Genomic DNA, 23710 nt, shown 5'->3' with positions numbered 1-23710 from the left:
TCGACCGCGGCATTTGAGGGTGGCTGCAGCTTTATTTTAAGCTTTCTTATGTTGCTGGTGTGGTGAAGTTCAGTATAAACTCTCCCAACCACCGTCGCTATGCCCGTTCATCACATCCGATCATATCGCATTACGGGTTCCAGCCCGAGTCTGAGGAGTTTGGCTGACTTTCTGAGCTTATGTTCGCTGTTCTTGCACATCTTGTCGACTTCGCAGCATCCACCTCAGGTTTCTTGCATAAGGTATCTTGTCCTATTGCTAACTGGTCATTGGGAATTTTTGCATATGTGCATGTTCCTTGCAGCGCTGTCCTCAGGGAAGACGCTCAGTCGGGCTAGTTTGGGGCTAGTAGCTCGGATAGGGGGATGTCCGTACTTTTAACTTTATATGTTAGCCCATCGATACATCGACGAAGCCCCATTTTTTTTGAATGCATAATGGCTGATGGATTCCAATATGCGTTGTGATGCTCAGCGGAGCTTTAGCACTTCATTCGACTCTTCGAGGCCTCAAATAGACATCGAACTGGCTGTTATACAGCGTTGTCCTGGCCTCTCCTTTTTTTCCTGCCCTCTGGTGATCACCTGCTGCAATTTTCTCATGCCGCCAGGACATGGCTGGGTCAACATGGCTCTGGGAATTGGACAGCACGGCGAGCATATACCGCATGCTGAGTACATCGACGCCCTCCAGAACCTTCCTGGCGATGCACGTTTCATCGACCCTGAGCCTCAGAATGCGAATTTTGCAGCTCCGCATCGTCCGAATCCGCCAGAGAGGAATGCACCGAATGACCGTCTTCAGCATGCCGCACCTCCCGCACCTCCAAATCCTCAGCCAGCTCCAAGGAACAATTTTCAGCATCGTGCACCAGCAGTTGTGGCGCCTCTGAACCGACATCATCCACCTAATGCTTACGGTGCGCCTCTCGCTCCCCAGCCTGACCCATATCAGCACCTCTACGGGTACGGTCAATACGGAGCACAACCGGTACCCCAGTATCAGTACGGCTATCAAGCTATGCAAGGTGATTGGAAGCTTCAAATTATCGTACTTTGGCTGTACTGACTCTTACTCCTATGTGTGTCAGGCGGCCCTATCGCTCATTACCCTAATCACCCCAACGGTCTCCCCGCTGCACACTACTATATGGCTCCTCCTCCTGCAGCTCAAGGTCCTACTCAGCAACTGTCGCACCTACTGTACCCATTCGCCAGACGCCAAATGCGCACATTGGTGGAGGAAGTACGTACCCTAAGCCACTGACCATCTATTCTTGTCTTAGACCCTGACTCTCTTGCTTTCTAGTCTTCGTAGCTCGTGCTTTAATATCTCGAAAGCCCGTTCAAACATCCTTCCAATTCCAAACTGATATAGTCTATGATGACTTCCGGAGCCGCTGCCTTGCCAAGTTCGACGATCCGGCCGCGCAGCTCGCATACAAAATCACGGACGATCCAAAACGGCCGGACCCTTTTGAGCTCATCGACGCTTCTCAGTTCCAGGACGCGATGAAACGACTCAATCGGAAGTGTGCAAGTGCTACCAGCCGAGAACAGGAAATCTTCATATTCAATGTTGTACGTTCACATCTAGTACGAGTTCCAACTTTACTCAGTGACTTGCTAACTTCACCCTCGCAATAGCGACCGGGTGCTGAACAGTCAACTGGTGCCAAACCATCGACGTCGCTGGGAACTACCAAGCGTTCCCGTCAGGACGCTATGATTCCCGGTCCTTTGACCATTCCAGAGAGTTTGACGGAGTTCGAGAAGGGGCTCTGGCGGTCACTTAACAAACACTTACGCTGTGAGAAGCACCAGCATACCTGCATCATCGACACAAAGGGTGGCAAGACACTTCATATCCCGGTATCCTACGACATCAAGGAACTATGGATTTCATTTATAGTGAGGATCATACTCCCAATTCACTTCCCGTTTATCCAGTAATCTCATTTCTTCTAATGGCAGAAGCGTCAAAAGGCCACCGTTTTCCGACCGCCGCACGCCGTAGAGGTCGAGCTTCTCAAGCTGAAGAAGAAGGCTTGGTCAGCCCGAGAAGCCGCCGCCAGTCACACGAGTAGTGAAGAAACGGGAACGCGAATCATCTCTGAGGTCCATCTCAACATCAACGGCCAAAAACTCGATGTCCAACAACCAGCTACGCCATCATCAAGCAAGAAAAGGTCTCACCGCTCTTTTGGAAGCCCCCTGTCCCCGAACTCAAAGCGCCTTCGTCAATCGACACTTTCCCCCAGCTCACGCCGTCGTTGCTTTCCGGATTCTCACAAAGCCTCATCGTCCCGTCCTCCTCTGCGTGCGCCACAGTTTGACGAGTCCGTCTCGCCTCCATCCCCCTCTATCAATCCTCGACTCTATCCCACAATTCACGATGCTCTCGTTGAACTGGACATACTGAAGCCCGGTGCTGGATATCTTCTTTTCGAGGACATTCTCAAGGCCAATGGCATCTATTACATCAATGACCTCAACATCCTTAACCCCACGGAGCTTGCTGGCCACATCGACATTCCGATCGTTCAACTCGGTGCTATTTGCGAGCATGGGAGGGTAGGAACGGCGAAGGTTGATGCAGAAGTTGCAGCGGTCGATGTTGAGCAGCGTAGAACGGATTGGTCGGAGGAGATTTTCAGAGACAAGGAAAACTATCGCATGGACCCCGACAGTGTGTATGGGGATGAAGACGGAGAGATTGAGGGTGAGGGCGAGGGTGCAGATGATGATGAAGGCGATGATGATGATGGTAGCTGGGGCGAAGTTGATTTTTTAGGTCGAGGAGCAGAAAATGGCTACGTTAGCGATGGCGAAGGTCTTGGAGAAGAGTGTACATGAATTGCGTGAAAGATAGATACTGTTTCTTGTGGCTCGCTGATTCAACTCAGCCCTCCATGTTTGTTATCTTGTTCTGTCTCTTAGTTCACACCTCTCCTTTGTCATTACATTGAGTCTCGCTATAAAATACTTACAATGCTTTCAACAGTCAAATACCTCTCAGTTAGAAGTAGAGAAAGATATCGGCAAGATCACACAAACAATCAAGAAAATGTATTAATATCCAGAGTCCAAACAACGTTAACAATGACTGCTTAGAAAGTACCATATCCAGAATCACGGAACCATCCTCTCGCCTTCTCAGGGGTAACAGTGTCATATACCGTCTGCCAGAGCATTGCATACGGATCAGCATATGCACCGTCACCCAACTCCCCGAGCACATAGTCGCGGTTGCGTCTGATAGCGGCCTTGATGCACGAAAAGGCCTCTTCGATCGGATTCATGTCGGGTGAATAAGCTGGCAGATATACAAGCCGCATACCACTAGAGAAAAGCTTCAGCCGTAGCCCATTGCACACATGGAAGACTTGAATGTAAGTACGCAGACTCACCGTCGCTCAACCATCATCCTGAGTGCTTGAGATTTGTGGATGGACGCGTTGTCGATAACGAGAACAGAGTTCGGCAGTGGGAATGGGTTCATGCGGGTAAGAAGCCGTGAAACGAACATGTTGAAGGTTTCGGTCGTGTACGATGTCTCGCTGACCTCAAGAGCCAGTATACCATCGAGTGACATTGCTGGAAGAATTGAATACCTAGTTCCGAGCACCGTCAGTAAGGAAATAAAGAGATACCGGAAGATGGCGCGATAAATCAGGAACATACCGCTTTCCACGAACAAAACAGTCTCGGCGACGAGCACGATCTCCAATAGGAGCCCAGGCGTAGGCCCTTCGCGTTACATGTCGATTAAAATGACTCTCATCGGCGAAGACGAGTTGGTTAGCACGGTAATACCGCCCAATCAATAGACCGTACTCCGTCCGGTCATTTTCATTGCGCTCCTGCGCTGGTCGTGTAACCTATTCACGATTCAATCCTGATAAGAGTCAACTATAGGGAGAAAAAGACAGTAAGGCCTCACCCGTTTGCGAGTAAATCCTCTTCTGACAAGAGTGCGCCAAATCGTGATAGTACTTGCATGGACTTCGTAACTCTCCCAGAGAAGAGTCTGCAGCTCCGTGAGGTACAGATCAGGTTGCCGCTCAATACAACCCTCCAAGAACTATAATGATAGAGACAATCATCAGCGCAAGCATACCAAACAACATTTGGAAAGGTGCTCACCGCAGTCTGCATGCTATTCAACAGCATTGGGTGACCTATGTTCAACGGTGTGTTGACGACTCCACCACCGGTTTTGCGCGCGACAGCTCTAACGCGGTGAACAGTGCGCTCCTTGCATCCAACGATGTCGGCAATGTACGGGGCGCTCATGCCACGATAGGACAGCTGCATCATCAGCTCCTTCATGGGAGCTGGAATGTGGCGATAGACCATGGTGCAAAAGACAGTGAAGTGACTCGGAACAACTGAGCGGGCGGGAGACAAGACTCAGACAAAGCACTTTAAGCAGGCGTGCGGAAGAGAAACAGTACTGACCAGTCGACTGGCACTGGAGATTATATGGATAGCTGTCGTCGTCCCCCGTTTCACATCATGCCAATATAATCTGAAGCGGTGGTTATGTTGCGTAGCGAGTAAGATGGGAAGTACCAGTCAGCGTTCGGCGCTCGATACTCAATGTCCGTTACCAGGCACGGCTGTGGCGGTGGGGCTTTGTTTGGTTCATCGAAATCATTGTTTGGTGCACCCGCAAGATTTCGTTCCCTGTCTAGAGTTGTGAAAGCCGCTGTCATGTGTATTTATACTTATTTTTCAAAGCCAAAGGACTACAGAAGTCAGCCTCCTTCATGTCACCAACTTTATTTCTTGGTGTTTCTAAGGAGTGTACACACCTTGCAGGCAGTGTGGCCCCAGGTGTCATCTTGACGGAGATGGATATTGAACAGGATGGATGGGATGAGCATGTGGCTAGTCACGTGACAGCATGTGACCCTTAGTAAGAATTAGAGGGTCTGGACTCTGGCATGGAATATTCTAGATTACTTAGTAGTTTACATTACTCATTATAGATAGCATATGACTGGCTTACTGTACAAGTCTCGGCACAATATGGGCCAACAAAGTTGATGTGGATACGGAAGCTGAGTAGTATAAGAACCCCATGTACATATGTCACCTCATGGTTGCCTCATGCTGCCGTTGACAGCCTCTATGTTTTATTTCCCTTCTGTCTTTGCTCCCCTCTCGCTCTCTTTGCCTCCATTTCCATCTCGGCCTAGTACCCCCTTGCAAGTCGTCATTCGCCTCTATGGCCTCTGCCCCTCACTTTTCTATGGCTACTCCCGAACCCGACAAAGAGGCAGGCACTCCGAAGCTTGTGCAGGAGACGGAGGGAGATACCACGGGTCCTGAGGAGGAAATAGGTATCCCTGGACCCAAGCAGGAGATGTATGAAGCCGCCCTTGCACTCAAGAAAGTAGATTTTTTCACGATCGACTGGCCTGAGGGTAGGGTGCCTACTCATCTGAATAAGGAGTATGCGAGTTTTCTTCTTTGTGGTACATTTTGTCTTCCATATTCCAGTATCATGCAATTTCTTACTTCAGATGTAGCTCACCATCTTGAAGCAAAGCCTCACAACAAGATCAGCAAGTACTTTCAGTTTGACAAAATCTATAAACAAAAATGCGAACGCCAGATCCCGGAGGAGGAGTGGGCCTTGTATCTCGAGAAGATAGGGAAGCGAATGAACCAACTCAAAGAACAGTACGTCCATACCATCTTTTCGTGATCATAAACCTCTTTTCAACTCACAACCATGCTGGTAGAGGGTACAGGAACCAGTTCGCGCTTTCAAAGGGTGTTTCAAAGCCAGACCCGTGCTGACAGGTACTCGCCATCTCCACCTCCAATTCTAACCTGCAGGCTAGCGCGCAGGCTGCCAAGGACATTGTCGAGGACACCCTGGATGCTTTTGGAGATGTGGAAAACTGCGCCATCCTTGTCAAAGGCCTCAAGAACCACCTACAGACGCACCTCAATGTCATTGAGGAGCTCCGCGAAGACTGGTGGGGCCCGCAAGATGATGACCCACTCCGACAAGTGTCCCTGGCCAGTTGGATCCACTCCATCGCCTGCTACACCCAGGTCCTTGATCTCCTCGCATGCAGCACTGCTCACCTGGTTGTGGCGTATGATGAAGAGGCGTTAATATTCCAGGGTCGTAGGTGCGTATCACTAACTTCTTTTTGCTCTCGGTCTCCGTACTGAACCCTCCGTGAAGTGTCAACATGGACGAGTTCCACAACCAGTTTGGGTTTGATCACAACTCCTTTGCCCCCCCCATCGACTTCTTAAACTACTGGTTATACGTCGTATTCTACCGCTGCTCGTATATAGAGGTGAGTAAGTCTCTGATCTGTATTCTCCATGGCACATCGGAGTGTCTCATTGACTGATTAATTTTGTAGACGTTCTACCAGTAGAGTCAGGACACAGCATTTTGTTTTCTTGTTCTCTTCCCCGTTGTGCTGTATATCTCGCTTTTCGTACCCTTAGTCCAGCCGTACTTTGATCTGCTTTTCTGTTTGCATGTTTTGAATCGTCGCTTTGCTATAATATCATTTGCTTCCCCATGTCTTTCCGTGTGATCATTTTCTACATCGAGCGTAAGAAAGCTCGCAGTAAATACATGCAAGAAAGTCTAATAGTGGTAATGTACATCTCCAAGAGCTGTATCTTACCGTACAGACCACTCTACTCTGAATCAGAGGGTACAAGATGGTTTACAGACAGCTCGAAGCCCCTATATTTTACAGACAGTGTGAAGTCCCTATTCTGCCACAGATGTCACGGCCGGACGGGATGACGCCCAATCCTGGGTAAGCCTCCCTGGCAACGTGGGGTTTCTCTCAAAGAGCGGGTGGGGTGTCTGCGCTTTAGCTCAACACGCTAAAGTACCTACGGGGACGATCGAGAGCTCCAAAGCAGTGGCTTGACCTTCAAGGTTGCTCGACGCGAGATCGAAGGACTAGCTAACTACGCTAGCAGCGACGTGAAGATATGAGGGTGAAGAGGATGAGCCTCTGTTCTGAGTTGTTCGTCCAGGAGTTGACGATCTCGAAGCTCGGGTATGTACATGCAGACTACTCTACCTATATACCCAAGCTGAGAGGGACGCGTAAGCGATGACAAAGGGAACACGTAAGTGGGGGACACGTATGCGTATCGAGTCATAGTTCGTAAGAACGAATGGACAGAGATGACAAAGGGCCGCGCGTCGAGTATGAAGGAAAGTGAAGGGGAGCCGCATTATAGAGGAGAGAAAGCAAAGGATGGAAAGGGAAAGGGACACGTAAGCTAGGGGTGACACGTACCAGGAGTCCGGGAGTCCGTGGTGGACGCGTAATCATAAGAGTCATCATGGGGTCGTAAGCGCATCCTGAATGTCGTGACATCATGAGGAACCGTGGATGAGTCAGAAAGGAAAAGGAAATGAGTGTGGCGAGTGTGGCGAGACATGCGAAAGAAAAGAAAATGAATTGTCCATAAATGGCCATTCCTAATAACAGAACTTGTGATTTCTTTTCTTGTGTCTAATGAAGACACAGTGATCAATAGAAACATATTGTCGATATATCTAGCCATCTGCTTTGTGCATCTTATCTGGTAGTATGAAGCAGTAAGCGAGCTGCAAGAGTAGTGTATCCAGAGTGAGCTTAATGGCGCTCAGCACTCAACTGCAAACACAACTCTCGTTCAACTGAGAATGTCCATTTGGAGCGTAAAATAGAAGTTGACTGTGTTTATTCTTATCTTAGGACACCTTATTCAATACTTTATGATCTGTGTACAATTTCTGGATAGGCCAAAGAGATTCTCTTATGACAGAGGTCACAAAGTGTCTTGAGTGAACGATGCTAACGCTCCGAACTGACGCAAGTTGCATGGCTTGCTAGATCCAGAAACTAACTTTTGCTCAATTACAAAAGAACATGCACAATAATTGGCCTCTATATTTTTGTGAGGACATTTTGCATTGTGACACTATATCTCCTTATACTTATTTTATAGACAGGCTGTGGATCACTTGTAGCACCCCAAACATACCTGGATCAACGTAAGTACATGAAGCTGTGGCACCCACGCGTCTTTGAATACATGCAGAGAAGAAACGAAGACACCTTCTACCCAAGGTCTGGAGTTTCGGTGGTGGTAGATTATTTGTTGGCAAATTGCTGTGGTGTCCTTTCCAAGGTATACCTGAGTTGTGCATCTGTCTACGGGTTTCTAGTGTCGAGTGAGTAGTACAAGCATGAGTGGTGCAATACACCACTCAAACTCGACAGTCAACTTCGAACTTTGAACCTGCAAAATAAGAGATTACAGTGATGGACTTACACCATTAGCCCTTCATCTGCCGTCCTTGGGATCTCCTTACCCTCCATAGCAGGTCAATCTATAGGTGGCCTGTATTGATGCGCAACTTAGCAATAGCATTCCCGGAGCTCTGACGTTACCCTCGATCGCAGCGACCTAGCCAAGTTATGGGTCCATGTTTGGGTTATATAAACCGGACCGGCAAAATTTCCCTTCCCAACCCTGTCTCTCAGTGTTTCACCTACAACCCTACGGGCATCCTCAAGTACCTATACCCTCTCAAAGGTGCGTCAATTGATTTCTTTTGTGTTTTATATTATTTTTGCGTTGCAACTGTAGCGCTGTGTTTTTACGTGCCCCACGGATGTGTCCTCAATGCCAAACATGTGTCGTCCATACTCCTTTCCGAACCGCAGAAGCAGTAGGCCTAGGGAGGGGTGGACTGAAGCAAGACGGGAGAAGGAGAAAGCGAGGAGCAAGGCGAAGAAGGAGAAGAAGAAGGCAGAGGGAAGGCTTCCCAGGAGGAGGACCAGTGAGAGCCAGCAGCAGAAGAAAAAGCCCAAGAGGGCTGAATCGAGGAGGGAGAAGGAGGAGAAGGCAGAGGCCAATAATAAGGCAGGGCCGTGGCTCTCCGAGTATCGACTTCCCAAGCATGCAATGGAGAAGTGGGGTGCCCCAATCACCGTCAATACCAACATAGAGATAGAGAACGGGTCCGTGGCCGAGGGTGCATATGTTGGGAAGGATCATCCAATCGATAGGAAGCACGGTACGGACAATTATACCATGGAAGGTGTACTAGTTATGGGATGTAGGCTTGAGGAATGGGACAGCGTGTAAGCAGCTGTCCTTGTAAGAAACATTATAATAGAGTGTGGCAAGTATGCTGAGCTCCATTGTAATGATTGACGAGTATTAACCACTTCGGATTTTTTTGGACATCTACATTTCAATGCATAGAGCTTAAGTTCAACGGTGATTGGTCCACATACCCCTCAAATAAATTCAGAAATTCAAATACACTGCAGAATTGGCCATTTTCAGTGAAAAACTGACGTTTTGCATGTGTACTGTATCACACAGATCATTTCTGACATAGTGGATGACCAAGAAATATTCATTATGATTTATTACAGCCATGTACCACACTGCATCACAATCACACTGCAATTGACAGAGATCTGGACCATAAACACCCCCAATACTACCTGTGCACCTGCTCCCCCATCAAAAACATCGTTTTGCTTTCATCTCAGGCTACCAGCAACATTTCTGGTGCCTGTTCAGTATTCATGTACATTTAAATTAAATTATCACAATAAGAACAGCACCAAAAACACGTAAATTGGTTCTCCTACCGGGTCCCCAACCCGGCCCTAGAGCCTACCTGGTCACCCAAAAGCCAGCTAACCAGCTGGGCCAAAGCACTACAGGTCGAGCCACATCTAGAATGAACATTCTTGTGCCACACCTCCAAGCACAAGGCAACCTACCCATTTTTATCTCTTTTGGGACGTTCTGAACTCGGCATATATCACAGAAAACAAAACCAAGCAATGCAAGCATTTGTTGATATCCCAATTGAGCTGGTACAGCATTGTAATGACAGCCATTTTCTGGCTCAGTGTGGCAGTGCATACTTCACGCCAGACATTACAATGGAGCTCGATGTCCTTGCCGCACTTCATTATAATGGCACTACATGGTCTGGTGGTGTAATTCCCCCATTGTTTGTTTTCTCTCTCTTGTTCACCCTTTCTTTCTTCCATAGTACACCTCACGCGATCATCCACCAACGAAGGAGGATCCTTGGTGTCCTCGCCGCACCAGAGGATGTACCACCTTTATAAAGGTACCTGCTAGTAAGAAGGGGGTCCTTTACAAAGGTTCCCCTGGTCCAAGAATTATAAATGACAGTACTGGGCTGGCTACTGGGGAAGTTGGGGAGTGATTCTGGGTAAGCCGGGTGGCCCAGGGTGATGGGGTAGGATGTACGGGGGTGGTCCTGGGGGTAGGGGATGGACTAGGGGATGGGGTAGGAGTGCTAGGGAATAGGTAGGGCAGGTAGATAGGGCGTATATAGTGAAATGAGCTAGGTTATGTATGGATGAAATGGGGAATATGGGCAGGGATGATCGTAGGATGAATAGGGATGGAACAAATACGGAATTTTGATGAAATTGACATATAAAATGTGAATTGTGGCCCAATTGTGGCAACATGAAGGAGGTAAATTTTGGGGGTTTTGACTATTTTACAAACATTGATAAATGTATATCCGAAGTTATAGCATAAACGGTCAGCAAGATATTGCCCTATTGAGGTAAAAGGGGGTGGACAGGCCAAAACTGGGGATATAGCGGTTTGATTGCCTTGGTTTTTGTTGTCATGGGTAGTCCTATATCAATAATAAGTGATGGGAGGCATACCAGACACAAAACCAATGATTGTGGCCTTGGTAGTGGTGCCGCGTCTTGGGGAGGAGGAAGAGAACATCTACTCTGGGGGTATTACCATGAAATGGTCCTGCACAAATTGTGGGGCGCTGAGGGGGCTGAGGGGGTAAAATAGTGTATTGGGCCACAGTATAATCAGAGAAACACCAATTTATGAGTTTTTGGCACCGTTCCTGTAGTAGTAATTTATTTTCAATGTGTATAAATATTAATTGAGCACCATAACCGTCGCTGGTAGTCAGTGAAAAAAGCAAAACCATGTTTTTGGTGGGGGAGCAGGTGCACAGGTAGTATTGGGGGTGTATATGGACCAGATCTCTCTCAAATGCAGTGCGATCATGATGTGGTGCGGCACATAGTTAGGATACATCCTATTAAATGTTTCTGGGCCATCCACTATGTCAGAAATGGTCTGTGTGATACAGTAAATATGCAAAATATCGGTTTTTGGCTATAAATGGCTAATTCTGCAGCATATTTCGATTTCTGAATATAATTGAAGGATTTCTAGACCAATCCCCGTTAGAGATAGGCTCTATGTATCGAAAGGGAAACATCCAAAAAGAGTCCGAAGTGATCAGCTAGCCTATACCTCTCAAAGTACTCACTACACTGTTACTGACATTTGACTAGTGATCCTTTACTTGCAAACTCCAAATGAGCACTCTGTGCACTTTGAGAGGTATGGGCTAGCTGATCACTTCAGATTTTTTTTGGATGTTTCCCTTTCGATACATAGAGCCTATCTCTAACGGGGATTGGTCTAGAAATCCTTCAATTATATTCAGGTGGTAAATATAAACTGGGGAAGGGGGTGGAGAGGTACTTACCAAATCAATACCATTGTTCTCAATAACGAGTGGGCTGAATTGCATGAAACCAAGTACAGGGGGCCATGCGGGACATCAACACGCGTCGATCGACCCTGTAATGTCACAAATACACACAGAATTGAGTGAGAACAAGCGAATTTACGATAGAAGGTAGCAGGGGGTACTCACCAGGTCAATGTCATCGTTCTTGACAACAAATGGGCCGAATTGTTTCAAGTTAAGTATGGGAGGTGATGCGGGACATCAATATGTGTCGATCGACCCCGCAACATTGTAAACATACACGGAATTGGGTGAGAATGAGCACATTTACGATAGGAGGAAGCAAGGGGTACTCACCAGGTCATTACCGTCGTTCTCAATGACGGATGGGCTGAATTGTGTCCAATAAAGTATGGGGGGTGATGCGGAACATTAATTCATGTCGATTGACCCGCAACATTGTAAACGTACACGGATTTGAGTGAGAACAAACAAATTTACAATAGGAGGTAGGAGGGGGTACTCACCAGGTCGATGTCGTCGTTCATGACGACGAAGGGGCCAAATCACATCAAGCCAAGTATGAGGGGGCATGCGGGACATCAACACGTGTCGATCAACACCGCAACATCACAAATACACACAGACATGAGTGAGAAAGAGCATATTTATGATAGGAGGTAGGAGGGGGTACTCACTAGGTCGATACCATTGTCCTCGATGATGGGTGGGCCAAATCGCACCAAACCAAGAATGGGAGGCGATGCGGGACATCCAAATGCAATGATTGACTGTGCAACATCATAAATGTATGCAGAATTGAGTGAGAATGTGCAAATTTACAATAGAAGGGGGCAGGGGTACTCACCAGGTCAATGTTGTTGTTATCGACAATGAGCGGGTCAAATCTGATCAAAAAAAAGTGTAGGGGGTCTTGCAGGAGGTGTATATGCATCAATTGATCCAGATACATTGGAAATGTGTGCCAAACTGAGTGAGAACGAGCAATTTTACGGTTGGAGGGGTAATGGGGACTCACCAGGGTCAATACTGCCATTCTCGATGACGAGCGGGTCATTTCTTGCCAAATAAAGTACCAGAGACAATGCAGGACATCCATATGCATGGTAAGAGCCCCCCACTTCGGAAACACATGCCAATTCAAGTGAGAACGGACAATTTTACGGTTGGAGGGGTTAGTGGAGACTCACCGGGGTCAACACTGCCGTTCTCAACAACGAGTGGGCTGCTTCTCGTCAAACAAAGTACAGGGCCCGATGCAGGAGCTCAAGAAGCATCAATTGATGGTGCAACATCCAAAATGTACGCGGTATTGAGTGAGAACGTGCGATTTTATGATGGCAAGGAGGTGGGACTCCAAGCTCAGTTACTCACTGACAGAGAGTCGAGACCCATGAGACCCTTATAGAAACAAGTACACAGGATGAGCGGCACCACCATTGACGGTGACATGACGTGTCAATTCCATCACATAGTGGTGTACGCTTGGGGAAGTGGGAGAGAGTGAGGAGGAGAGCGAGGAGATAGAGTCGCTGGACAAACATCTGGCCTCCGGAAAGATCCGGCCTGGAAATACCGAATATGGCAGGTACTCTGGGAGAGTACCTGTGACCCCAGCATCAGACCTGTATCCGTGCACACACCCGTGGGAACGAGTATCTGTATCCATGGATACAGGTACCTGATGGTGTGCCTGACGAGTATCCATGGCAGGTACTCACGGGTCTTGGTACTCGTGGCATGCCCTGATTCTACATATACGCAGGCTCATTACCTAGGGTTTAGGTATGTGAACATGGATTACATCTTCTTGGCCAGCGTCATCGGCATCATCGGCATCATGCTCCTTGCCCTCGTCTTCTTGCCCTCGTCTCCTTGTACGATATAGGCTGCCAGTGGAGCATCAACTTCTGGGAACGGATAGTAGAGATGCCTGACTACCTGCAAATTTCTGAATGTGTCGTTAATGTTCTCTTCATTGTCCCGGCATTCCATCTTAAGGCCCATATTGAAAAGTGCAAGCCCCTTTTTTCTCCGTGGTTTTCTCGCCGGCTCGCGCAGATGGAGTTCGAGGCAATCAAGAGGATATGGGCGATCATAAATGGTATAGCATTCAGCATCAGGGAGATGAGGCCTGGACACTGGCACGATACCATCGACGACTTCTGCGGGTATGTAAAAGAGAGACAGAGAGGGGGGGAGGAGAGGAGGAAAGAGTGGTAGAGTAAGTGTGAGAACTCTGTGCCAGTCCATGACATGAGTTCCCACACTCTCAAAGTGAGAAGAAACAAGTCAGTATCAAGTTTAGAGAGAGAAAATGCGAAGGGGGAGTGAAGACAAAGAAAGTAGGATGAGAGGGGAGAGATGAGGAGGAAAGGTGAGAAGAAAAGGCAGAAGAGGAGAGAAAGGGGGAGGGTTTGGAGAGAAAATGGATGCAAAAAAGCAAAAAAAAACTCACATTTTATCCCAACAGTCTCCAGCTTTACTCCTGTGTGTACATGAACAAAAGGATGTGAGAGAGAAAGAATGAGGGCAGAGAAACATGAGGGGAGGAGGAATGAGAAAAAGCTTACCAGAACTTTAAAAATGCCCAAAAGAGCGAAATTTTATTGAAACATGAAGCATGCTGGGCTGAAGAATAATAGAGAAGAAAAGAGGGATGAAGGAGGGATGAAGAAGGAGGGATGAAGAAGGAGGGATGAAGAAGGAGGGAAGGGCATGAGAGAAGTAGGGATCAGAGAGGGATGGTGGAGAGACAGAGTAGAATAAAGGTTGAAAAAAAGCGAAAATTACACACCTCAGATTGGCCAAATGCTAACATATGCTCTTCTCAAAGCAGCTACACCCAGTAGAGGCACATAGCCCAGAGAGAATAGTGGGGGTGAACTGAGACCGTGGGCTTGGGGCTGGATACACCAGGACACAAGGTCACACTGAGTATGGTGAGAAGCAAAGGAGATTGAGTTAGGGAACTATTCTACGATACAGGTGGTTCTTATATACATCCTGAGCTGACCCTTTAGGGCACGCCCTCACTGTACACTACGGGTGAACACTACAGGAATCCTTCATGAATATCCAGTGGGTCCAGCAATGTGCACAATGGGTACAAACCGCTGAGTCAACATGCACAAGACTATTCTAGAACGTTCTAGACCTAATCACATGTCCCTACATCACGAACACAAGGTCACATGCCATCACGTGCCTACCACATGACTGGTCACGTGCCTATCCCTCTATCCATCCCACATCTCCATCGTCGAAGTGGCACCTGGGGCCACAATGCCTGCAAGGCGCGTACACTCTTTAGAAACACCGAGAAATAAAGAGTTAGGTTTAGCCCAAAGGCCGTTTCAGAACCTATGGTAGAAGGGAGGCACAAGATGGGTTAGCCGTTGCCCAGGCTAACAATCAATGAGAATACAGTACTCACCAAGTTTGATGGTCTTCATCCAGTTTCCTTCTTCAATCCTTCTCTCACCCTCTCTTGCATTTTCCCTACCCCTCACTTATCCTCCCTACCTTACTTCTTTGCCCTAGCTTATTCTCCCTTCATCTTTTCCTCTCTCTCTCTCTCTCTCTCTCTCTTTCTCTCATGTATTTTCTTTCCTTCTCCTTCTCCTTCTCCCTATCTTTTCTATCTGTCTCTTTCTTCTCTCTGATGTATATGTACAGGAGTGAGACAATATTGTACGTAGATTGTGTGATTATATATATTAATTTTGGTCTTCATCTGTGAACTGGCAAGTTGAGTGAGAAAGGCGTACAAAAGTAAGCTGGTGTAAAAACAACAAGTATACCTGTGAATCTACAGAAGTATACAGATGCTACAGGTGCGTAGTAGACAACTATAGAAACTATATAGCAAACACGTATTACATACCTTGTGATGCTGGCTATATGAGAACTCTCAATTATACGGGATCTTCTGGCTATATGGCCTAATATAGTAAGTATAGCCAGAACCTGATTTGCTGATGAGGCTTGTGCTCCTTCGTGGCCGGCTCAACCTTCGCATCTTTGTTTATTAGAAGCGTCAAGATCAATCTGGATACTCTATCCCGTGTATCCCAGGGGAGGGCTATGAGCTAGTAAAAAAGTGCGCTCTGGTTTTACATGAGCCTCGCATCGGTCAAGGGATGTTCAAGCTGTGGCTTCCCCCGACAGACTCTTCCTTTTCGGAGCCAGCCCCCAATCCTCCAGTTCCAGCCCACCTTGGATACCCTTCCCGACCTTCTGTGATGTGCATTGGTCACATTCCCTCAACTACTGAAGTCAGTTACTGGAGATATTGTGACTGGTAACAGTGTATCACCATCCTCATGTACAACATGACTTGGTTCCCTTCACCACCTCCGCAGACTCCGGTCCCCGTCTACGAAGATGGATATTGGGGGCCATACAAATACACCCTGTTAAGCATGCATGGGGCTACATTTGCACTATGCACATCTTACCTGTGCTTTAGTGAGCTGCTGTTGAGGCAATGCGAGTGAACTGGAAAGTTTGTTATTTTTCTATGTTACATACGTGGTCCTTATATACATGTAGCAATATAGATGAGAACATTATACTATAATAGTTCGTTGCACAGGCTTGCTGTGCGTCAAGTCATATCATGTCATATGGTGCAGTCATATGCACTCATTGTGTGAGACTGACATTCTCATGGGTGAGAGTACCCATGCATCATATGTGAACGTCTGAGCACAAGGCCCGAGTTCAACACACCCTCACTCCCCAGCCATTTGACCGACATGCCCCTTGGCTCATCTACATCCCTCTTCACCATCCTATTTTTCATCTCGAACTCCTCCATCATTGACACAAACAATTTTGGACGTCTGTCATCCGCGAAGTCACTCCAGATGGAAAGAAAGTTCTGCATACCACCAATCTGCAGACTCTGCACCTGGAGCTCTACCAAGAGATCTCGAGGACATGCTTTCGCCTCTGCCGCAAAGTATGCGACCTCCTCCCTTTGGTCCTCACCCTCCACAACTATCTCAATTGTGATGTCAACAGCAAAGACTTACCCCGTAATTTACTCACTCAGCAAATTTGATCAAACAAAGTGCAGGGGATAATACAGGAGGTGTATATCCATTGATTTATCTAGATACATCAGAAATGCACACCACACTGAGTGAGAACGAGCAATTTTACGATTAGAGGGGGTATAGAGTATTCACCAAAGTCAAGATTGTTGTTCTCGATGACGAGCAGGTAAAATCTCCTCAAACCAAATACAGGGTTCTATGACAGAGGTTGATACACGTCAATTGATCCAGCTACATTGAAAATGCACGCCTATTTGAGTGAGAACGAGCATTCTTACGGTTAGAGGGGTAATAGTGACTTACCAGGGTCAACACCGCCATTCTCAATGACGAGCGGGCTGTTTCTCGTCAAACAAAATACAGGGCCCGATGCAGGAGCTCAAGACGCATCGATTTATGGTACTACATCCAAAATGTACGCAGTATTGAGTGAGAACATGTGATTTTGTGGTGGCAAGGGGTGGGACTCCAAACTTATTCACTCAGAGACCCTTGAGATCCTTATAGAGCCAAGTACACAGGATGAGTGGCACCACCATTGACGGAGACACAACGTGTCAATTCCATCACACAGTGGTGTACGCTCGGGCAAGTGGGAGAGAGTGAGGAGGAGAGCGAGGAGAGAGAGTTGCTGGACACACATCTGGCCTCTGGCAAGCTCCGGCCTGGAAATACCAAATATGGCAGGTACTTTCCATGAGTACCTGTGAGCCCCGGCATCAGACCTGTATCCGTGTGCGCACCCGTGGGAGTGAGTATCTATATCCACGGATACAGGTACCTGATGGTGTGCCTGACGAGTATCCATGGCAGGTACTCACAGGTCTCGGAGTAGATGAAACAGCCATAGAGGCCCAATAGTTCTATTGTAGAGCAGAGTGAATCAGCCCCAGTAGATGAAACAGCCATAGAGGCCCAATAGTTCTATTGACTCCGCACCGCCCCGTCTATGCTCCCTCAACGGTCAATGACTGTCTTCCATTGCAGTCTCCGCAAACTCTGAGCGCACATGCTGAATCACTGCAAGTCTCTATTTTTTGTCACATTATGAACTGATTAACTCCAAAGTCCTTTCACTCATGAAATGATCCAACTTCTATCCGTATCCTGACATTCCCTGTCCACCACAACGAGTCCCAGTGCATCTCAGGGTCACCGAGTGTTGAGCTGCATGTGATTAACATAGTGATACTGCTCTCAGTACTTGCCTGCATCAGGAAATACATACTTTGCTATTAGCCTGACTACAAGGTGTCATAGCTATGATATTTGAAAAATGGATAATAGCACTCCTAGCTGTGATAGCAAGGTGGGGTATCTATCCCAAATTTGATTGCTTTCATATTTGCCTATAGCTCTCATAGGAGGACCTCAAATTTCTACTTATAAATTTGTGGTGACTTTTATCCAGAAGTATTCTCAGATATTCACACTCAGATATGGAGGTTCAGTTCAATTTTTATTTTCCTTCTCTATACTACATACAGCAGGAATACAGAGAATGTACACGGAGACAGGAGCAGCCTGGACATAAGAGAGACAGAGAGCATATAGAGCAGTGATCATTCTGTACAGCCTGTTGTCATATAGTATAAATCATTCTACCTGCATGAAAGAGAAGCCAACAGAGATGTAAAACATCTATAGGCTTGATTACCTCCTAGAAGGTAGCAATATCTCGTTGAACAGGAGATACAGTACGTTACCTAGTGAGACATTATATGACTGCTATGAGAGCTATAGCACTCACTCCTATTTGGGGTCAGGCACCCGGTGATCTATGACAGACCAGCACCGGCTATCTGAGCGATCAAATTATAAATAGAAGGGCATGCTTCTATATAGCAAAAACGTAATTTCCTGATGTGGACTAAGTAAGGGCTTTGGGTTAGCTTGCTGGTAGCATGAAGTATATCAGCAATTATCAACTATCATGACACGTATGGCACAGGGCATGCTACGAGTAGGGGCTGATTCACTCTGCTCTACAATAGCCTGTTGAGGGAGATGAGGATGATGATACGGGACATGCACCAGCTGTGGATGACAGTATGATACTTACATCTTGTTCCTTTTCTTTTGCCTCTCCATTGGAGAATTTCAGCTTTTTGGCTACTCAGTAGATAGTGTGTCCAAGATTCTCTATGCGAGCTTGCTTGGCACATTGTTTGCCCATGGTCATGTTGTGTGCTTTCTGGAAAGCTGGATTGATCACCGTTGCTGGCAGTTTTTTTTAATGAACCCAGTGATTCAAGTTAGATGCTCACTGTGCCACAACATCCACTTGCACCTTTAAAAACATTGTGCCAGCCTCTGAGACCGTTAACGCTGATTCTGGTCCCTAGAAATAATCCAGTACAGTTGAGTCTACAATTGCTAGGAGCTATTTCATTTTCTCAAGTTGTCTTTCTACAGCGCAATTGTTTTCTCGTTCAGTGTCATGCTCTCCCCAGCAAAAGTCCGCGAGATGAGCTCGAGCGTGACTGTGATGACTCACGTGATGTCCACGGTTTTGCCTGAGCTCTTAAGATAGGGTAAGTTCAGTTTTGGGGTCATCACGTGCCACGTGGCCTTCGTCGACGCTTGTGACGAGCTCAGTGATTGAACAAGACCAAAATATAAAAATTTGAAACCACAGATCTGTTCGAAATGCCAATTATCATACCCCTGCTATCTGTTTTATACGTGTGAAATTGAAGGAGGAGATAGTTTTCCATTTGTTTTCTTTCAATTTTATTTAGACCCTAGTTTAGCGCTTGTTCAGGGGCCTACGCCACACCGAAAACAATTGCACAAAAATACTTTATTATATTATCTCCTCCTTCAGTTCGTGTTCTACATGTCCCAATTTTTGTTCATGTATACTTCATTGAATTCAAAACAATTCTGTGGTTTCATATTCCCTACATTGTGCCCTGAAAGTTCTTCAAACTCATCACAAGTGTCCACAAAGGCCCTCTCGCCACACAAAGGCCACGCGGCACGTGATGACCCCGAAACTGAACTTACTCTATCTTACTCAGCGCGGGACCTTCAAATGTATCACTGCGGCGGAGGCTACTCTCCGGACACCCCAAACAGGAAACGGAACGGAATACTAAAAATAATGGCATAGGGTTGGGTTTCGAGATGCATGTATATAATATTGAGCGTGCCCTGAATGTCAACCGATTCTTTGTGTTCGGGTTTGTGACCGGTATTGGGTGAAGGAGCTCAGATTAATAAAACATAGTGCCTGGTAGAGAATAAAAGCAGCTTATGCCGAACAGGATACTATAGTCATTCCGGAACTTTGCGTTCCGAAGCCGGTATAGGATCCACAGAAGGGTTTGTTTGGCAAGGCCGGAATTCAATACGGCACTTTATGACCAGCAGGCGCGGTAATTTTCGTCGAGTCGATGCCAAAGATGAAATCAAGCCAATGAAATACTTTTTGTTCAGCAAGATGTTCAGAAGAAAGTAGACCTTTTGTCTGGTGTATGCGGAACTCAATACCAATTGTTTCATTACCGCATTTGATTGAGTGCACGCGAAGCAAAAAGAATAGAGCAGACAAAAAGATTAAAACAGGATCCGCTGTACATAAAGATCAGGATCCACTAAACTAATCGCCCGCTCATTGTTGGCTCTGGCGATGAGCGGGCATTCAGTTTAGTGTACACTGATCTTTATATACAGCAGCCGCTACACAAAGGATTCCGTTGAGGCTGTAACTTTTGCTTTGTGTATCCAAAACCAGATGCGGGTAATGATCAAACAGAAATGGATTCAGTATCCCCCGAATAAAAGGTTCCCTTTCTCCCTCTTTCATTACAATGCATAATATTTTGTGCCCGCCATGCCTTATCTTTAGCACTGACTCGATAAAATATATTGCTCCGGCTGAACACAAAGTACCGGTTTCAGTCCCGGCCCCGCCAGATAAATTCCTTCATGAGTCCTATATCGGCATCGGAACGCAAAGTTCCGGAATGAGGACAGCATCCCGTTCCGCAACGGCAGTTTTTGTGCTTCACCCGACTCTATATTTCATTAATCTGAGCCCCTTCACTCAATACCGGTCACAAACCCGAACACAAAGAATCGGTTGACATTCAGGGCACGCTCAACATTATATACATGCATCTCGAAACCCAACCCTATGCCATTATTTGTAGTATTCCGTTCCGTTTCCTGTTTGGGCTGTCCGGAAAGTAGCCTCCGCCGCCGTGTATGGCCAATCACGTCGACGCGACTACTCTTGTAACCTGTAACTCTGCCCCATCCCGCACGCCTCTTGCTCCGCCCTACAAAGGCTGTTCACTGGGTCACTGCAATGTCGTACCGATCTCGCCTGTCTACGTACGTTAATCGGTCTACTCGGGTACTCCTTGAGGAGGCTTCCAAAAGTGCGTTGTGCGTCTATTGTCACTAACGCATGAGTCGCTCACAGATGTTGACCAGTCGTTCATATGAAGGGTGCCGATCCTCCTGACCGTAAACCAATTACTCTCTTTACTATGAACTCTTTGGAAGACCTATCGCAATATGCAACTGGCTGCGATGCAGACGTTGGTGGCACTTCTACCGCACATTTGGACCTCGACGAAGATCCCTCTCGAAATGGACTCATCAACAAAAAAGCAACCGCAAGATTCTGGGGAGACATGCGGCTTGGTGTGCGCCCGGGGCTAGAGAGCAGAGTCCGTGGAGGTTATGCAGGCTTCCGCAATAAGGTACGCCGCCCTTGACTCTCAGCAATGACAGCGAATCTAGTACATCTCTTTACACTGCGTGGACGTTTCTCTTCTCGATGCAGCATCGGCCATCACTCTTCGGAGAGATAACCAACGATGTCTCCCTTCATCAATTCCTTGCCCTGCGCCTTCGTGCTGGAGGTCACCCTCGGACGCGCAACTCCTATTTTGTCAACGTCCAAACAGATACCATACCTTCCGCCGCAGATATCTGGCAACACAGGCTGCATTTCAGCCGCACAGACGGAGGTTGGGAGGAAGTTTTTGTGCGTTTCATATTTGTCGACTACCTTTCCTCGCTGCTTTAAACACATCTTCCGGCCAGATACCATTTGATGCCTTCGTGCTCACAAACGCAGGGGAGATAGCACCCTCTCAACTTGTCATGAACAGAGGCCGAATCCGCACTGTAGGGGTCTCGTTACTCGGAGGCAACTCTGGCATTGAAGGCTCATACGAACTGGGTATTGATGAGATCTGGGCGGTCAACGAAGAAGATGTGACTGTGGCACCTAGTCAGTTTTAGTCCTTTCATGTCTCCTCCCACATTTTGTGACTTCGTCTCTTCAGATGCTGATTCTAGTAACGGGACACGGTGGGAGCGCGGACCTCTGTGATGCAGCAGCATATACGAAGACGGTGTTGTCTCCTTTCGACAGAGAATATGCCCATCTCGCAGTGGAGATGGTGTTTGAACTACGAGCCATCATGTACTTCGACTGGAATCGGCAAGCCGACTACATCCTTTCATGCTCTCAGCGATGAATCTTATTAGCTGCCAGTTTAATCATGAAGAGACTGAAATGCTAAAAATCCATTGGGGAGGCAAGATGACGCGTGTAACAGGGGCAGACACAAGGAGGTATCGAAAACGAGTTTATCGTTGAATGAAGCCGGTGAAGCGAGTGAACACTGAAGAAATATCCAGAAATATATAACAACGAGAATGATAATTACGGTCAAAACAAAAAGATATGGGTAACTGCGGGACCGAGAAGGAGTAGTAGAGCAAGTATGGTGCGCTGAGCGCACGAGGAAAGGTTCACGCCACGATACAGCCAGAACAGCAGCCAGATGTCCCCTGATCCATGCCATCGGGATGGTTGTACACGCCAGGGGCACCAGGTCCGTTGGGCTGCACAGGACGACCGGTTTGTTGCTCCTGAACAAAGGGGGAAATTGTACCCATGTGAGTGACACTGAACTCAAATTCGCAACTTACGCTTACCTTGTTATATCTCCGGATCTCACGGACGAGGTTGGAGAACGCCTCATCGACATTGATGCGCTGTTTAGCGGAGGTTTCAATGAATCTGCAATTGAAATGTTTGGCGAGATCGCGCCCCTCTGAACAGTGGTTTAGTCGAGGAAATTTGATGAATCGAAGATGAAGACTCGCCATTCATGCCAACTTGGCGCTCGTATTCAAGATCACATTTGTTAGCTACAACAATGACTGGGAAGGAGTCCTTGTCCTTGACACGAAGAATTTGCTGGTGGAATGTGCTGATCTCCTCGAACGAGTTGCGAGAAGTGATGGAGTAGACGAGTAAGAATCCTTCGCCAGTGCGCATGTATTGTTCTCGCATAGCCCTGTCATTCAGATGGGTAAGTTATCTGACGAAGGCACCCAGTGTGACATGCAGTCGTGAAAGAGAAGCGTGATTCCAAAGGGTGTGAAGTATAACAGCGGAAACCCGGCGGCTAATAACAAAACGAGATCATGATGAACATGAACACTCACCCATACTCCTCCTGACCGGCGGTGTCCAAGACGTCCAAAAGAGCGACTTCGTCGTCGATCACACATTGCTTCCTGTACGAGTCTGCAGAAGAGGGAATGAGGCGACAGGAGAGAGGCATCGTCAGGAGGAGAAAGGCGCACCCTCGATAGTTGGGTCGTACTCATCCACGAAGTGGCTCTGAATGAATTGAATAGTCAGAGCTGACTTTCCGACACCTGAAAGTTTGACCCATCAGCTTGCACAAAGTGGGCACTCGACAAAAGGCAGAACAGACCACCGCCGCCAACGACTACGAGCTTGTACTCTCGGAGGAACTGGGCCTGATAAACGGGCAAAGTGAGCACATGTTGAGAGGACTGCGAGATGAGCTAGTACGCACCCTGGACATAGTGAAGACGGGCGACTGGAGGTTGCAAGGGATAGAGGGGCGAAAGGAGGGAGGAAGAACGTGGGCCGGGCAAAGACGAAGGCTTGGTTGGCGATGAGACCTTTCCCATCCCGGCAACGGCCGGTGCCTTCGTCATCAAGCTCACGGTCCTACTGACAGCGATTAAGGAAAGTCGCTCAGTTC

General features: G+C 47.4%; 9 protein-coding genes across 9 annotated transcripts; 5 read left to right on the top strand and 4 right to left on the bottom strand.

The window, feature by feature from the left end:
• Window positions 1-600: 600 nt before the first annotated feature.
• STEHIDRAFT_152661 (uncharacterized protein) lies at window positions 601-2855 on the top strand (the record flags this gene model as incomplete). The annotated part of the gene is made up of 5 exons (XM_007299763.1): window positions 601-1027; window positions 1091-1249; window positions 1309-1580; window positions 1647-1910; window positions 1974-2855. 5 exons carry the CDS (start codon window positions 601-603, stop codon window positions 2853-2855), a joined length of 2004 nt encoding a protein of 667 aa, XP_007299825.1.
• Window positions 2856-3109: 254 nt separating this feature from the next.
• Window positions 3110-3337, bottom strand: STEHIDRAFT_49173 (uncharacterized protein; the record flags this gene model as incomplete). Its single annotated transcript, XM_007299267.1, has 1 exon — window positions 3110-3337. One exon carries the CDS (start codon window positions 3335-3337, stop codon window positions 3110-3112), a length of 228 nt encoding a protein of 75 aa, XP_007299329.1.
• A 68-nt stretch (window positions 3338-3405) lies between these two features.
• On the bottom strand, window positions 3406-3747 carry STEHIDRAFT_48598 (uncharacterized protein; the record flags this gene model as incomplete). The annotated part of the gene is made up of 2 exons (XM_007299215.1): window positions 3406-3596; window positions 3684-3747. Coding segments are annotated over 2 exons (255 nt in total), but the record flags the coding sequence as incomplete, so codon positions are not given.
• Window positions 3748-5232: 1485 nt separating this feature from the next.
• Window positions 5233-6409, top strand: STEHIDRAFT_107661 (uncharacterized protein; the record flags this gene model as incomplete). The annotated part of the gene is made up of 6 exons (XM_007299762.1): window positions 5233-5482; window positions 5531-5690; window positions 5753-5786; window positions 5814-6151; window positions 6208-6325; window positions 6395-6409. 6 exons carry the CDS (start codon window positions 5233-5235, stop codon window positions 6407-6409), a joined length of 915 nt encoding a protein of 304 aa, XP_007299824.1.
• Window positions 6410-8678: 2269 nt separating this feature from the next.
• On the top strand, window positions 8679-9143 carry STEHIDRAFT_152658 (uncharacterized protein; the record flags this gene model as incomplete). Its single annotated transcript, XM_007299760.1, has 1 exon — window positions 8679-9143. One exon carries the CDS (start codon window positions 8679-8681, stop codon window positions 9141-9143), a length of 465 nt encoding a protein of 154 aa, XP_007299822.1.
• A 4306-nt stretch (window positions 9144-13449) lies between these two features.
• On the top strand, window positions 13450-13818 carry STEHIDRAFT_48416 (uncharacterized protein; the record flags this gene model as incomplete). The annotated part of the gene is made up of 1 exon (XM_007299191.1): window positions 13450-13818. A coding segment is annotated over one exon (369 nt), but the record flags the coding sequence as incomplete, so codon positions are not given.
• Window positions 13819-16264: 2446 nt separating this feature from the next.
• On the bottom strand, window positions 16265-16979 carry STEHIDRAFT_152657 (uncharacterized protein; the record flags this gene model as incomplete). The annotated part of the gene is made up of 3 exons (XM_007299759.1): window positions 16265-16599; window positions 16791-16854; window positions 16962-16979. 3 exons carry the CDS (start codon window positions 16977-16979, stop codon window positions 16265-16267), a joined length of 417 nt encoding a protein of 138 aa, XP_007299821.1.
• A 3934-nt stretch (window positions 16980-20913) lies between these two features.
• Window positions 20914-22171, top strand: STEHIDRAFT_118192 (complex I intermediate-associated protein CIA30). The gene is made up of 5 exons (XM_007299758.1): window positions 20914-21046; window positions 21102-21373; window positions 21457-21660; window positions 21720-21909; window positions 21965-22171. Exons 1-5 carry the CDS (start codon window positions 20974-20976, stop codon window positions 22009-22011), a joined length of 786 nt encoding a protein of 261 aa, XP_007299820.1. The 5' UTR covers window positions 20914-20973; the 3' UTR covers window positions 22012-22171.
• Window positions 22172-22186: 15 nt separating this feature from the next.
• On the bottom strand, window positions 22187-23619 carry STEHIDRAFT_144457 (ras protein). The gene is made up of 7 exons (XM_007299756.1): window positions 23519-23619; window positions 23414-23459; window positions 23280-23354; window positions 23139-23220; window positions 22794-22987; window positions 22623-22741; window positions 22187-22556 (listed from the first exon to the last, which is right to left on the bottom strand). The coding sequence occupies exons 1-7, from the start codon at window positions 23525-23527 to the stop codon at window positions 22437-22439; spliced, it is 645 nt and encodes a 214-aa protein (XP_007299818.1). The 5' UTR covers window positions 23528-23619; the 3' UTR covers window positions 22187-22436.
• Window positions 23620-23710: the final 91 nt, after the last annotated feature.

Source organism: Stereum hirsutum (assembly GCF_000264905.1).
Source record: "Stereum hirsutum FP-91666 SS1 unplaced genomic scaffold STEHIscaffold_2, whole genome shotgun sequence".
NCBI lineage: Eukaryota > Fungi > Basidiomycota > Agaricomycetes > Russulales > Stereaceae > Stereum > Stereum hirsutum.
Note: the sequence above shows the minus strand (reverse complement) of the source record. Positions and strands in the feature narration are given on the sequence as shown.